Below are 16917 nucleotides of genomic sequence, written 5' to 3'. Positions count from 1 at the left end.
CGGCGTTCCGTGCCGTGCCGTTAGCATGCAAATGTTAAAGTTTTCGTACTACCCCAATTATTTTCATTGTCCCTTGACATATTGCTTTCATATTTTGCATACTTGTTTACCAACATCACCCCAACCTATAAACAAGAGCAGACAACTCTATCAAGCATTTTGTCATAATTATTGCCCCTTTTATACTTAGAATATGCATATTATTGATAAATCTATGTTAAAGTTTGCGTACTACCCCAAATATTTCTTATATCCTTTGACATATTGCTTTTATATTTTGCATACTTGTTTACCAACATGACCCCAACCTATAATTGGTTTCAATTTTCTTTCTTTGGAGGAAGGGAGAAATTATATCCTAGGCAACCAGCTAGTGAATTTGGTGAAGCCTTGAAGTACAAGTCTGGGAACTGGGGCTTCAATTTCCTAGCCTGGCCACATAATGTTTGTGGCGATGTAGTTGTGACATTCATTAAACAACCATTCCCAACCTTCCTTTGATTCAAGTAGAGCATTTGTTAGCGTAGTAAGTATAGTATTATAAGTATGTGCACTTAGTGCTGGGAACCAGCTGGAAAAAGTGTGTAGGATAACTGACCTCACTGATATCGCTGAAATACTTTTGAACAGTTGAAGACGTCAAACAATCAAAACAAAAAAATAGCCTCACTTAAATGGGCTAAATGCATGGGTGTTAAGTTTTGATCTTGATTATCCTGTGCAGTCCACACAGGCTAATCTGGGACAACATTTTGTGCTTTTATGGTATTTTTTGTTTAACTGAAGTCTCTTCATTGCGAAAATCAACGTTCAGGGGAAAAGTATCCTTTAAATTAAAACTACCATAAGCAGAACAGTGATTTTTTTTGCCCAAAATTACAGCCGATATTCCCCAAAAGTTTGATTAAAATTTCCCCAAAAAAGACAAAATTTTCCCAATAAAGCCAATAAGATTACAATGTAATTTAGCAATAATTTAGAACGAGTGCCGATCGAGCTTGTCGAGTCGTCGCCGAACGACAACTGACTTATGTATTGTTCGCCAATTCAGCCGAATACGAGTTTACTTTGCTATCCACATCTCTCTCAATATTGCGGAGGATACCGACGATAGTGAAGTATCCCAATTGTAAACACCTGTTTTTGCACACGTCCAAGATGGCGGCAAGCAGACGAGAAATTTGCGATGATAGGCGAAAATGATTAATAACATTCAAATTAACAACGGATATCATATGGTTATTACGGAATAATTTAATGCGTGTGTCCATTAACGCAAAATACAACGTTTGAGATAAAAACAACAAATATTTATTAGAAATCTACTGGTACTCACAAAGTTAATGCATTTAAGATGAGTATTGTTCGAAAATGGAAAGAGACAAACATGATATGATTTATATGTAAGTGGATCTGTGTATAATCAGATTCATATGCATATTCTGCTTTATTATGTTTGTCACGCTTTACAGTTTACTGAAATAACTCAAATAGCATTGAACGGAGGATGTCAAGTGCAAGATGTTGAAAGGTAAAGAAATGAAATCAATTATTTTAACTCCATTTAATACATCATTGACATAGCAAGACCACTAAAGCGTGTTTTTTTTTAAATATTTGTTAATGTTTTCACCATATGATATTTAATTTAAAAAAAATACTGAATAAATGTTCTTACTGTTAAAGAGGTTATGATTAAATGGTATATTTAAGAATCTATATAGATAATTGCAAGTTCAATTTGCATGTGGAAGGATATTAACTTAACATTGTCTTCATTGTAAGAACACATTAAATTAGCACTGTATAATATAAAAATGCTGTCAAACATACTTTAATAATTTAAATTCTGTTCTTATAATCATATTTATAATGTTTCCCAATTTCATGGTTTATCGCGCTATTTTTCCCAATTTCATGGTTTATCGCGCTAATTTTCGCAATCCAAATGGCACAGGCTGTAACAAAAAAAAGTAAAAAAAATCACTGCAGAAATTGTCTTCCTGATAAGCCTGGGACGATGCTTTATGCACATGCATTAAGCCCCATTTTCTCAGAGCAAGATTGACTTCTTGTAATTGTCTTGTTTAGGTGCCTGTGTCAGCAGATTCCACTGCAGCTGATAGGGCCGCTGAGCAAGAGGAGGCACTCCTAGCTCTCCAGAAGAGACAGGCCCTGTTATCCAGGGCACGCAAGTGTGAGATCACCATTCAAAAACAAAAGTAGGTCAACCTGGAATCAGATTTGATTTTTCAGGCTATAATATTCCCTGAATATTTTTGTTAATGGATAATTGATCCACTTTGAGCATCAGATGTTCAGGGTATTGAATGTGTGTGTTTAGAGCTTCAAATAGAAGTGAGGTTTGAAATGAATTTAAATAACAGGATATGGTGTGTTTGATGTATTTGAATGTGCATGTAAATTACTATAAGTGTTCATGGATATACATAAAAAGATTTGCTAAATTATTTTATGTAATCCCACTCATCAAAAAAATTTTTTTACCAAAGCTTCACAAAAGTCGCAAAGCTTTTCAATATATAAGTCATATGGGCAGTACTGCACACTTTTGCTCTTGATGTTTTTAATTGACCCAATCACTAAACATTTCTGTCCACCACAGTGAAAGCATAACGCGTGACCAGGCACAGCTGAAAAGCTTGGTGATACAGGCCTCCAAGTACCTGCAGAATGTCAAGGTCTCTGAGGTCAAGGTGGCTCAACTCAAGGAGCAGCTTGCCGCCGCTGAAACTGTGGCAACTGCCAACAGGGGCGCCCTGGAGAGGACAAAAACACAGGTGGGGAACTTTGTTTCACATGTAATTACATCAAAAAAGGTTTTGCTACTACAAATATGGTACTTTATAATATTGTTTCATAAATTTCATTACTGTCTTGGTTAAGACATGGGTGGTGAACTTTTTTACTGACTTTGTTCAAAAACAAGAGGGGAACCAGGGGTGGCGAAATCTAAAAAAAACTATACTTGTCCACGGACACTATAGTAGTGGGGGACATATTGTTTTTGCCCTGTCTGTTGGTTGGTCTGTTGGTTGGTTGGTTGGTTTGCGCCAACTTTAACATTTTTGCAATAACTTTTGCTATATTGAATATAGCAACTTGATATTTGGCATGCATGTGTATCTCATGGATCTGCACATTTTGAGTGGTGAAAGGTCAAGGTCATCCTTCAAGGTCAGAGGTCAAATATATGTGGCCAAAATCGCTCATTTTATGAATACTTTTGCAATATTGAAGCTAGCAACTTGATATTTGGCATGCATGTGTATCTCATGGAGCTGCACATTTTGAGTGGTGAAAGGTCAAGGTCATCCTTCAAGGTCAGAGGTCAAATATATGTGGCCCAAATCGCTTATTTTATGAATACTTTTGCAATATTGAAGATAGCAACTTGATATTTGGCATGCATGTGTAACTTATGGAGCTGCACATTTTGAGTGGTGAAAGGTCAAGGTCATCCTTCAAGGTCAGAGGTCAAATATATGTGGCCCAAATCGCTTATTTTATGAATACTTTTGCAATATTGAAGATAGCAACTTGATATTTGGCATGCATGTGTAACTTATGAAGCTGCACATTTTGAGTGGTGAAAGGTCAAGGTCATCCTAGGTCAAATATATAGGTCAAAATTGCTCATGTAATGTAACTTCTTCAATATTGAAGCTAGCAATTTTATATTTGACATGCATGTGTATCTCATGGAGCTGCACATTTTGAGTGGTGAAGGGTCAAGGTCATCCTTCAAGGTCAAACGTCATATAGGGGGACATTGTGTTTCACAAACACATCTTGTATTTTGTTGCATTTTCCTATCAAAGTATGTTATATTACTAACACGGTCTCATTTAGTTGTCACATAATTTTTAACCAGGTTTTCCGAAGGAAAAAACTGGTTATTAGATTGGCGAATGCGGGCGGGCTGGCTGGCTGGCGGGCTGGCTGGCTGGCTGGCGGGCTGGCGGAATAAGCTTGTCCGGGCCATAACTATGTCGTTCATTGTCAGATTTTAAAATCATTTGGCACATTTGTTCACCATCATTGGACGGTGTGTCGCGCGAAATAATTACGTCGATATCTCCAAGGTCAAGGTCACACTTTGAGTTCAAAGGTCAAAAATGGCCATAAATGAGCTTGTCCGAGCCATAACTATGTCGTTCATCGTCAGATTTTAAAATCATTTGGCACATTTGTTCACCATCATTGGACGGTGTGTCGCGCGAAATAATTACGTCGATATCTCCAAGGTCAAGGTCACACTTTGAGTTCAAAGGTCAAAAATGGCCATAAATGAGCTTGTCCTGGCCATAACTATGTCATTCATTGTGAGATTTTAAAATCATTTGGCACATTTGTTCACCATCATGGGACGGTGTGTCCCACGAAAGAATCACGTCAATATCTCAATATATGTCAAGGTCGCCACGACTAAAAATAGATTTAAAAAAAAAAAAAAACTTACAAAGGGGGTTAATTTTTTTTGGTCATTTCAAAAGTTCAGTTTGAGTTTTCTCCCTTTATCAGATTTTTTTTTCACAATGAAAACCTGGTTTTGTGACAATTTTGTCCCTTGTCATTTCTCTGTCACAAACTGTGAAGTAGACTCAAGAAGTTCCATTGTAATCTAAACTAGAAATGGCGCGGCAGAGGCCGACGCCTATCCCCACGCCGCATGTTTGACCCAGGGGCGCCCCAGGGTTGGTAATGGGGCCATGCATAGTTGAGATTGACCGTATTGTCATAAGAAAAGTTCAGTATCAATTAGAAGTGAATCTGTGTAGAAATGAAGAAATTATAGTAAAAGGCAATTTTGGGTGGGCGGGGCACCCCAGGGTTGGTCATTGGGCCATACATAGTTGAGATTGACCGTTATGTCATAAAAGAGGTTCAGTATCAATTTGAAGTAAATTGGTGTAGAAATGAAGAAATTATAGTAAAAGGCAATTTTGGGTGGGCGTGGCCTATGTGGGCGGGGCGCCCCAGGTTTGGTAATGGGGCCGTGCATAGCTGAGATTGACCGTATTGTCATAAGAGAGATTCAGTATCAATTTGAAGTGAATCGGCGTAGAAATGAAGAAATTATAGTAAAAGGCATTTTTGGGTGGGCGTGGCCTGTGGGCGGGGAGCCCCAGGGTTGGTAATGGGGCCATGCATAGTTGAGATTGGCCGTATTGTCATAAGAGAGGTTCAGTATCAATTTGAAGACAATCGGTGTAGAAATGAAGAAATTATAGTAAAATAACCTAAAAAAATGAGTAAAAATCTCTGACCCGGCCCCACCCCAACCCCCATAACTTTTGACCCAGGGGTCAGATCAAAATTCCAAATAGTGCAACGTCGGACATAATTATGCTCATAGCTACCATGTGTGTAAGTTTCAAGGTTCTAGTGCTTATAGTGTAGGAGATTATAGTGGCCAGGACGGACAGACGGCGGAGATAACCACAATATCCCCACGCTTTTCAAAAAGCGTGGGGATAACAATTAAAAAAACGCTCCATTTTTACTGTTAAAAGTCGTCTGAAATAACACAGTAGACGTTGTTTTGATTATCTTAATCCTATACTTTAATTTCCGTCTGATTGTAAAAATAAAGAAACCAGTCTGTCCACTGTTTAACAGTCGGGCAGAATGTTGAAAATGCGGCGCACATTCCTTTTTTGTGAGCTGGTTAACTCTGTATTTAAGCTTGATTGCTCCGCCAATAGCACTGACAATGTAATCTCGTGTCAACATCCGTATTTGTAAAACATACATGTAATTACGGCTTATATTTTTTGTATTCCTCGACCCGATTTTTAAAAACTGGTTATCCACGACCAACTTAATTTACAAAAATCAGTTGCCCAGACAAGCAAATGTACAACTCGGTCAACTCGGACATTTGATTTTGCCACCCCTGGGAACTAGGTTACAGGCTTGGTTGTAACATAGGTGGGGAACTTGTTATTGGCTTGGTTCAAACCCAGGTGGGGTATTTGGTGACTGGGTTGGATCAAACACAGGTGGGGTACTTTGTTACTGACTAAGTTCAAACACTAGTGCAGTACTTGATAACTGAATTAGTTCAAACGCAGGTAGGGTACTTGGTTACTGACTTAGTTCAAACTCAGGTGGGGTGCTTGGTTACTGACTTAGTTCAAACAAAGCTGGAGTACTTGATCACTGACTTGGTTAAAACACAGGTGGGGTACATGGTTTCAGCCTTGGGGAGGTGGGTGTTGATTCAGGCTGTGTTCAATCCATGGGCTCTATGATTGCCAAAAAAAATTCTTCCCAAAATGTAAATTTCTATCCCTATATTTATGCAGTTAATTATTTCAGCCATGTTCTGGGAAAACTGGCTTAATATATTTGCATAAAAATCTTCCTAGATTAGCCTGTGCAGACAGCACAGGCTAATCAGGGACATAACTTTCTCCTTTTTTCTCTTTTAAGGGAAGTCTCCTTAAAGCAAAAATCCAATTTATGCTGAAAGTGTGGTCGCTGATTAGCCTGCCTGGGTCACACTTTACTCACATCCATTCAGCCCATTTTTATCAAAGCATTGCTCATTTACAAAACCTTATTGTCTCAATTTGTTAACAGGCTCGAATAGTCAAGGACAGGCTTGTAAAGAAGAAAACCCTCTATGAGGAGATCCAATCTAGTCTGGAGGAAACCAAGGCTGAGCTGAATAAGTTTGGCATCGCATTGACAACCTTCAATGGCCAGCCAACGGTTGTCATCACCTCTCAAGGGTCCCCACTGGCGCACGATACCAGGAATATGGTTACAACTTCCAGTAATCCCATTGGTTCAGTGTCACCTCTGAAGGATTTGAGAGTGGTCACGGCTTCAGGGGGCCTGTCTCTGATGGCGGATGGAAAGTCGCCTGTGAAAAGACTTGTACAGCCTAGCAAACAGAGTCTGCACATGGTAGGGGTATGTGTTTAGTCTCTTAATGCAATAACGTATGGACGTTTTTATCCCCCGCCATAGGTGGAGGGATATTAGTTTGGCGTTGTCCGTCCATCCGTCAGTCGGTCCGTATGTCCGGCACTTTTGTGTCCGTAGCCATATCTTGGAAATGCTTTGGCGGATTTCATTTAAACTTGGTATGAATATATATGTGGATAAGAGAATGTTGCACGCCAAACGATAGCATTGTACACCATCTGTTAATAACGGAGTTATAGCCCTTTGTATTTTGAAAAAAATGCTTTTTTGAGTGTCAAATATAACACTTTTGTGTCCAGAAGCATATTGGCAGGGGATATCAATTCAACAAATTTACTTGTTCAATTTTGACCCAGTCTCTAAACGTTATACAGTATTTTAGTTAACTAGTTAAATTGTTCAATGTAGTGAACTATTTGAGTTTACTTTTGAGATCTCACAATTTAATAAAGTATTTTAGATGACTTGTAAAACAGCAGTGGATTCGAGGATAAAATGATGTCCATCTAGCTATGGAGAGCTGGAGTCTTTTTATGCATTGGGAGGATTTAAACATATTCCTATACCCTGTAGAGAGTCTTTGCTGGTTACTGACTCCTAAATGTCTTTAACTAAAATGTGTTTTTTTTATACAATTTAGCTGCATGCATAGTTTTAACAATAACATGAAGTATTTGGTTTTACATCTGTCATTGGAGCTTTAGTATACTATACATGTATTTGACTAGACATTTTGAGAATTTGCCGTGATATGTGTAAATTATTTCATTTAAAGCAAATACTGATATTGAAATAATTGTAGAGACTTCCATTTAATGATATATATGCATTATCCTTTAAATAATTCTTTTTTCAGAAGAATGTTGGCAAAGGCCAAAAACAGAATATGTCAATCACAATCAAAAACAAGCCAATCACAAACGTTACACAAAATATAGTGGAACTTAAATCAAAAACGCCAACATCAAGTGACGATGATGCTTCTACCTCGAAATTTAAAACCTACGAAGATAAATTGAAGGAGAAATTGCGACTCCAGAAATTAGCTCTGGAATATGAGACCAAACTAAAAGAGATGAAGTTGAAACAATTACAAGCTCAGAAACGTGGCATGCTGAAAAAAGTGTTGACACCAAAAAAGTCTATATCTGAAAGTACTGCCAACAATGAAGCACCAAGTAAAAGTGTTCTTATGTTAGAGAAAATAGAACTCGGCTCAGATGCTATTGATCTCACAAGCGACGAGGCTGAAGTGCCTTCAACACGTCGAAAGTCACTCCTGGATTTAAACCCCAGTACAAAACCAAACCTGAACTTGAAGCAGGGTGTGTTACGCACAAATATTGCTGAGGAAAATGTGAATAAATTTGAAATAACCATTCCAGAAGGCAAGGCAGTGTTGAAGGTCCTGAAAATGCAGGTATTAAGATGACCTCTTTTAAAACTGATTTCATCTAAAGTTTTCTTTGTATTTCACAGTATATTATGGTTCCTAAGGTCATTCTTTGTTTATTTCAAAATTTGATGTTTTTATTTTAAATTATCATATTTTGGCCGTAGTCTGTTCTAAGCAAATTCATTTAACTAAGTCTTCAATTAGCTTCAAGATACTTTACTTGATCAAGTTACTTTACCACAAGATGAACAGAAAAGAAGCGGTTCCAGTGTTAACGAATAGCCAAAAATTATTTCTGAACACTTTGAATGGTAAACTCAGATGTATTAGTGACTGAAATTGCTAACACTGGCCTATCAACTACAAATAAGTACTAATTTACCATCCATGGGGCTCCGTATCATTATGCTCCCCCAAAAAAATTTGGGGGAGCATATAGTCGCAGCTTCGTCTGTCCGTCTGTGTGTCTGTCTGTGCACAATTTTTGTCCGAGCTATTTCTCAGCAACTAATGACCAGAATTCAATGAAACTTTATGGGAAGCTTCACTACCAAGAGGAGATGTGCATATTATCAGTGGGTTCTGGTCGGATGATTTTTCACAGAGTTATGGCCCTTTGAAATTTTCCATTAACTGTACATATAGTGCAATTCTTGTCCGGGCTATTTCTCAGCAACTAATGACCGGAATTCAATGAAACTATATGGAAAGCTTCACTGCCAAGAGGAGATGTGCATATTATCAGCGGGTTCTGGTCGGATGATTTTTCACAGAGTTATGGCCCTCTGAAATTTTCCATTAACTGTACATATAGTGCAATTCTTGTCCGGACTATTTCTCAGCAACTAATGACCGGAATTCAATGAAACTTTATGGGAAGCTTCACTACCAAGAGGAGATGTGCATATTATCAGCGGGTTCTGGTCGGATGATTTTTCACAGAGTAATGGCCCTTTGAAATTTTCCATTAACTGTACATATAGTGCAATTCTTGTCCGGGCTATTTCTCGGTAACTAATGACCGGAATTCAATGAAACTTTATGGGAAGCTTCACTACCAAGAGAAGATGTGCATATTATCAGCAGGTTCTGGTTGGATAATTTTTCACAGAGTTATAGCCCTTTGAAATTTTATATAAAAAAATTCTTGTCCCCTAAACTACTGTGCCCTCAAGAAGTTTCCTTTTATCTGAATATATAGTGCAGTATTGTGACAAAAAACCTTTGGGGAGCATCACCCGTCTCCGACGGTTTCTTGTTTATATTATTTCTGGAATTGTGCAGTTTCACAGGCGTTGTCATAAACTGGCAGTATTTTGCAGAGACAGGGTCCTTAAATTTAATGTCTCAACAGTTTTGACTTTTTAATTTACTAAATAATAAAAAAGTAAATACATACATAAGGCCATGCATTTTTATGTATCTCCCATAAGAAATAAAGTATTTTTCATATGTGTATGTTCAGAAATCCTGGATTGACGCCAGTTTGAAGCCTGTCCATCAGCGCCTGTCTCTGAGCCTGGGCAACAGATTGTACAGAGATCTGGAGGGAAGGCCACAACAGGTGGGTGGGGAATGCATAGACAACAGGTGGGTGGGGAATGCATAGACAACAGGTGGGTGGGGAATGCATAGACAACAGGTGGGTGGGGAATGCATAGACAACGGGTGGGTGGGGAATGCATAGACAACAGGTGGGTGGGGAATGCATAGACAACAGGTGGGTGGGGAATGAATAGACCCCAACAGTTGGGTGGGGAATGCATAGACAACAGGTGGGTGGGGAATGCATAGACAACAGGTGGGTGGGGAATGCATAGACAACGGGTGGGTGGGGAATGCATAGACAAAAGGTGGGTGGGGAATGCATAGACAATAGGGGGGTGGGGAATGCATAGATAACAGGTGGGTGGGGAATGCATAGTCTCGTGTTGTCATTTAGGGCTATTTTTCTTGATTTGGGGAAAGGGTCTAGTCTATCCTTTTGGGGAGAAATACATGTATATCAACATACTGCTTAATAATACATCATACGTCATAATAATATACAGTTTTGCTAGTAGAATTGTTATTACCTGATGTTTAAATTTTGCTTAAGTGCCCCTTTAACTGTCTATACATGATAACTTCAATCTTCCTATAAGGAGATGTGAATTTTAAGGGTATTATTCACTGCTGTGTAGACTTATAATGTAATGTCTGAAATCAAGAACCATTTTGAATCATTGAAACTTACCAGAGTAGTAGTTTGAAATGTTTAAAGACAGTGACATTCCCATTTTCAGTCACTGAAATTTCCCTCTGAAAACCATGAAAAATATTTAAGCCACACTCTGGGAAAAAGGGGCTAAATGTATTCGCTTAAAGTGTCATCCCAGATTAGCCTGTACAGTTCTCACAGGCTAATTGTGGACCTCACTTTCCACTTTTATGGAAAATTTGTTTAAAGGATTCTCATTTACACAAAAAATCCAGTCTAGGCAGACAGTGTTGTCCCTGATTAGCCTGTGTGAACAGCACAGGCTAATCTGAGATGACACTTAAAGCACATGCATTAAGCTCTTTTTTATCTTCACATTGTTAATTTCAGTTGGCGTCCCTGAGTGCATACAAATCGCCTACCTCATCCTCTGCCAGTCTGTCACATAGTGAGGCTGCTGCATGGACCTACAAAAGTCCTCTGCTACATTTCAAATCATATAGGTTTGTGTTACCCTAAGCAGATTATAAATTATTGGAGCCTTGTAATGGGAAAACGTGGCTTTACGCATGTGCATTAAGTGTTGTCCCTGATAAGCCCGTGCAGTCTGGACAGGCCAATCTGGGACGACACTTTCTGCCTATGTTTTATTCATGCTAAGAAGAGACTTACTCTAAATGAAAATTACCTGCTGAATATAACATGAAGCTTAAAACGGGCTGCACTGGCTTATATGGGATGTCGCTTTACGCACATGCATTAAGCCCAGTTTTCCAAGAATGAGGTTCATTGTATTAAATCTGTTTCTATTCACGAAACGGGTAGACTAAAATCCACTCTTCAAGTGTATCAAGTTTTCAACCCTTGGCATTTCGCTTTGAATAAACCCATTAAATAATTGAATGTTCAGCATGATAATTTTCTTTGTAAGAAACTGTAAGTAAAACATGTATGGATAGATAGTGACCACTGCTCTTCTTGGATATTAGAATTGTTCATGCCCTCGGTAATTCAGTCTTAAAGATTTAAAACATGCAGTCGAAACCTGATTGCTTAAACATGGGACTGAAAAGAAAGATTTGAGCCATCCAAAGCTCGAGTCAAAAGATTTCTTATATAATGTGCTTACTTACAGATTTGCATCTCCAGTGGACGAGTATTCATACTGCCTCAGCTCATACTATTTCCTGCTTTAAAATTAAAAAGAACTAGGAATTTAAATGTATTTATAAATATTTTTAATGGTTTTACATACATCAAACAGATATCATAATATAAATGTATATTAGATCAGCTCGTTTTTAGTAAGCACAATTATGGATACATGTAAGAAACAGCACTAAGATACAAACATAAATAGGCATTAGAATTTAGATACACATTTAGGGTGTATTACCTTTGTTATTGATTGCTTCATTTTATAAGATTGACATGTTGACAGTTTGTGTGGTGGTGATTAATTGATGTTGTGATACACATTTTCAATTGCATCCAGTTGACTTAATGATGTGTCTTCGCAGTCATCTAGTTATTTCCGGATTAAATGTATCACTTGCATTGCTGACTTCATGGACATCTTGGGAGTTGGTTTTGATATGATTTTTTTTTTGCCTGACGATGCAGCAGTATCTCCCCTCTCGTTTCTACTCAATTAACTGTTTAGTTGATGACATATTTTACTCAAATCAATTAAGAATAGTGTTGATTAAAAGTTTACAACAGCTGTGACATCAATTATGGCGTGGCACTAATCAAGCCCTCCTAATTGATTAACCAGTTTATGTGACTCGAAGGGAGTTAGAACAAAAAAAGCAAAAGAAGGTGTGAATTTTATTATCGGAACTGAGAAAATAGTTTGAGTCATTTGATAATTTGACCCTTGAAAATTCGAGCCAAACAACAGAAATGTATATGAGTATATACATGTAACAAACTCTTTGTACTTCAAGGAGAGAACGAGGCAGCTGGAAATTCGATCAAAGTGTGTTTGAGCCAATGGGCTTTTACTGATATTAACATAGGACAAAATTATTCGTTGATATCTTTAATTTGTGGATCAATCAATGCACAAAATCAATGAACAGGTTTGTCTCAAGAAATATTGTATGTGTCTGACAGTGAATCACTCCCTATGCATGTTAATTGATTTCTTCTCTAGGTTCAGTCCGTATTTCCGTACAAAAGCGGGTCGACCCCTCTCGTCAAGAAGTGTGTCCCACAAGGTGCTCCCCAAGGTGGTGCTCTGCAGATATGATCTTCTGGGAACGTGCAATGATGACAAGTGTAAAGGGTGAGAAATACTCATGGCAACAAGTAAAGTAGTATTGAGCCTTGTTCTGAGAAAACTGGGTTTAATGCATGTGTGTTAAGTGTTATTCCAGATTAGCCTGTGCAGAATGCAGTTAACCCTGTTTTCCCAGAGCAGGCCTCATATTTACTAAAATAGAATGAATGTGCTCACTCTGCATTGTAGGTGATGAAGTTATTGCGGAGAGTTGTGCAGGTCACTAATCTTGGACGACCATTTCCCCTTGAACTGGATTTTTGCCTATAAGACTTCCTTGAAACAAAAATACCATGAACGCCTAAAGTGTCTTCCCTGTGTCTCCCTAAAGTGTCCGAACTGCAAAAGCTAATCTGGGACAACACTAAACGTACATGAGTTAAGCCCAGTTTTCCCAGAGTGAACCTCTATAGTATGAAATAGAGGGGCCTATGCTAGAATCCCTATGGATGTCTGCTGTATATAGACACAAACATTTTCGAAATTTGTATTCTTTTCATCATTAGTGCGATAAGCTTATTTGCAGTTCTCATTGCATGTAGAGTCTGTTTTTTTCCCCAAATCAAGCATTTTAAATGTGAAATTGTGTGATTTAGAGCACATGTTTATTAAGTTAAAAAATGTAGACAATTCTGTAGTTCATTACTGTAAAGGAGTGAAATAATTAAAACAAAAACCTCTTGTTGTGATCATTGTTTGCAATGTTGTATCTCTGGTTTTATTTACATATTTGTACAATGCAATGAAAAATAACTTTAAACAAATGAGCCTTGTTTTGGGAAAACGGGGCTTAATGCATTTCAACCCTCATTCAAGATAAGTCTGCGCAGTTAGCTCATCAGGGACGGCTTTTTCTGCCCAAACTGAATCTTTGTTTAGGAGTGACTTTCTTTGAACAAAAAGAATGGACAACACTTTGTGCACATGCATTAACTCCAGTTTTGGCATATATTCTAGGCAGCACCAGGCCCACTATACCATGAACGACAAGGAAATACTGCTGGACATTCTTGCCTATTGCCCCGCACTTTCAGGAGCCACTAACACTATGCCTGCCAAAATAGTGACCAAGCTAATGGGTATGTGAGATTTTGTTCATCTAGCGACTAAGCTAAAGGGTATGTGAGATTTTGCTCGTCTAGTGACCATGCTAATGGGTGTGGGAGATTTTGTTCATCTAGTGATCTAGCTAATAGGTATATGAGATTTTGTTCATCTAGTGACCAAGCATATGGGTATGTGAGATTGTGTTCATCTAGTGATCAAGCTAAAGGGTATGTGAGATTTTGTTTGTCTAGTTATCGAGCTAATAGGTATATGAGATTTTTTTCGTCTAGTGATAAAGCTAAACTGTAAAGGGTATGTGAAATTGTGTTCATCTAGTAAACAAGCTAATTGTTATGTGAGATTTTGTTCATCTAGTTACCAAGCTAAAGGGTATGTGAGATTTTGTTCATCTAGTGACCAAGCTAAAGGGTATGTGGGATTGTGTTTGTCTAGTGTTCAAGCTAAAGGGTATGTGAGATTGTGTTCATCTAGTGATCAAGCTAAAGGGTATGCGAGATTTTGTTTGTCTAGTAATCAAGCTAATGGGTATATGAGATTTTGTTTGTCTAGGGACAAATCGAATTGTTATGTGAGATTTAGTTCATCTAGTGACAAAGCTAATGAGAATGTGAGGTTTTGTTCACCTAGTGACCAAGTTCGAAAGGTATGTAAGGTCATGTTCATCTGTCAGGTGTGAGCCAACCCATTTACATTTAAATATATTCTAACAGGCAATGACTTTTAACTCATATTTGAGGAAATGTGTATTAATTTGCAAAAGTTTTGTAATTGACATTCTTTTGATTTGCATGTTATGATTGACATGCTCTTTATTGTCACTCTTGTGGATAACAATGTCATGTTTTATTTCTTAATTTTTGTCATTCTTGTAAATAATATATTCGTGATTGACATTGTTTCCAACACAGTATTTGACATTCTTAACAATGCTGTATCGACATTCTTGACAACTCAGTGACTGACATTCTTGACAACACTGTGACTAACATTATAACTGTCATTCTTGAAAACATTGTGACTGACATTCTTGACAACACTGTGACTGAAATTATTGACACCTCTATGACTGACATTTTTAGCTCATCTATTTTTTGAAAAAAAATTATGAGCTATTGTCATCACCTTGGCGTCGGCGTCGGCGTTGGCGTCGGCGTCCGGTTAAGTTTTGCGTTTAGGTCCACTTTTCTCAGAAAGTATCAATGCTATTGCATTCAAACTTGGTACACTTACTTACTATCATGAGGGGACTGGGCAGGCAAAGTTAGATAACTCTGGCGTGCATTTTGACACAATTATGTGCCCTTTTTATACTTAAAAAATTGAAAATTTTGGTTAAGTTTTGCGTTTAGTTCCACTTTTCTCAGTGAGTATCAATGCTATTGCATTCAAACTTGGTACACTTACTTACTATCATGAGGGGACTGGGCAGGCAAAGTTAGATAACTCTGGCATGCATTTTGACAGAATTATGTGCCCTTTTTATACTTAGAAAATTGACAATTTTGGTTAAGTTTTGTGTTTAGGTCCATTTTATTCCTTAAGCATCAAAGCTATTGCTTTCATACTTGCAACACTTACTAACTATCATAAGGGGACTGTGCAGGCAAAGTAATGTAACTCTGACTGGCATTTTGACAGAATTATGTGCCCTTTTTATACTTAGAAAATTGAAAATTTGATTAAGTTTTGTGTTTAGGTCCACTTTATTCCTACAGTATCAAAGCTATTGCTTTCATACTTGCAAGATTTATGAACTATCATAAGGGGACGGTGCAGGCAAAGTTATGTAGCTCTGACTGGCATTTGGACGGAATTATGGGCCCTTTATACTTAGAAAATTTAAAATTTGGTTAAGATTTATGTTTTGGTCCACTTTACCCCTAAAGTATCATAGATATTGCTTTCATACTTGGAACACTCACAAACTATCATAAGGGTACAGTAAAAGGACAAGTTGCATAACTCTGGTTGTCATTGTTATGGAATTATGGCCCTTTTTTGACTTAGTAACTTTTAATATATGGTTAAATTTTGTGTTTCGATCCACTCGAAGTATCAAGGCTATTGCTTTCAAACTTCAAATACTTACATGCTATCATGAGGTTACTGTACCTGGCAACTTGAACTATACTTTGACCTTTGAATGACCTTGACTCTCAAGGTCAAATTATTAAATTTTGCTAAAATTGCCATAACTTCTTTATTTATGATTAGATTTGATTGATACTTTGATGAAACTACTCTTACCTGACATACCACAATAGACTTCACCCAAACCATCCCCCGTGCCCTCCCCCCCCTCCCCCTCCCCCCCCCCTATTTTTTTTTTTTTTTTTTTTTTTTTTAAGATCATCTCACAAATGACCACCACACCCTCACACTATACCCCCCCCACCCCCCCCCCCCACCCCCCCCCCCCCCCAATTTTTTTTTTTGATTTTTTTTTTTTTTTTTTTTTTTTTTTTTTAAGATCATCTCACAAATTATCACCACACCCTCACACTATACCCCCCCCATTTTTTTTTTAAAACGGTTATGTTTGAAATACCGTCCAACCATCGCACCCAAACCCCCCCCCCCCCCCGATTTTTTTTTTTTTTTTTTTTTTCGCTTTTTTGGAAGATAATGTAATAAATGTCCACAACCCCACACTTTACACCCTTCTTCACTCCACTCCTCCCTCCTTTGTGATTGAAAATGAGAGTCCCTTCACCTTTAAAAAGAAAATAGATGAGCGGTCTGCACCCGCAAGGCGGTGCTCTTGTTTTTAACTCTTTAACTGACATTTTTGACAACTATGTGACTGACATTTTTTACCACCCTTTGCCTGACATGCTTGACAATGTTGTGACTGACATTCTTGACAACACTCTGATTGACATTTCTGACAACACTGTGTCTGACATTCTTGACATCTCTGTGGCTGACATGCTTGCCATATATGTGGCTGACATTCCTGACATCTCTGTGACTTACATTCTTGACAACTCTGTGACTGAAATTATTGAC

At 37.9% G+C, this 16917-nt stretch overlaps 1 protein-coding gene across 2 annotated transcripts in view; it reads left to right on the top strand.

The window, feature by feature from the left end:
- The window catches only part of LOC127849273 (zinc finger C3H1 domain-containing protein-like), a 61959-nt gene that overhangs the window by 15681 nt on the left and 29361 nt on the right, over nt 1–16917 (top strand). The window contains exons 11-18 of one of the 2 annotated variants that reach the window (XM_052382003.1): nt 2092–2222; nt 2627–2801; nt 6610–6939; nt 7817–8380; nt 9822–9920; nt 10947–11059; nt 12715–12846; nt 13798–13919. In XM_052382003.1, the coding sequence (XP_052237963.1) occupies nt 2092–2222; nt 2627–2801; nt 6610–6939; nt 7817–8380; nt 9822–9920; nt 10947–11059; nt 12715–12846; nt 13798–13919 (1666 nt within the window). Of the gene's footprint in view, nt 1–2091; nt 2223–2626; nt 2802–6609; nt 6946–7816; nt 8381–9821; nt 9921–10946; nt 11060–12714; nt 12847–13797; nt 13920–16917 lie in introns of both variants that reach the window. The other variant, XM_052381993.1, reaches the window with a different exon arrangement.

This window comes from Dreissena polymorpha, chromosome 1 (genome assembly GCF_020536995.1).
Source record: "Dreissena polymorpha isolate Duluth1 chromosome 1, UMN_Dpol_1.0, whole genome shotgun sequence".
Taxonomy (NCBI): Eukaryota; Metazoa; Mollusca; class Bivalvia; order Myida; family Dreissenidae; genus Dreissena; species Dreissena polymorpha.
This window is presented reverse-complemented; position numbering and strand designations above follow the sequence as displayed.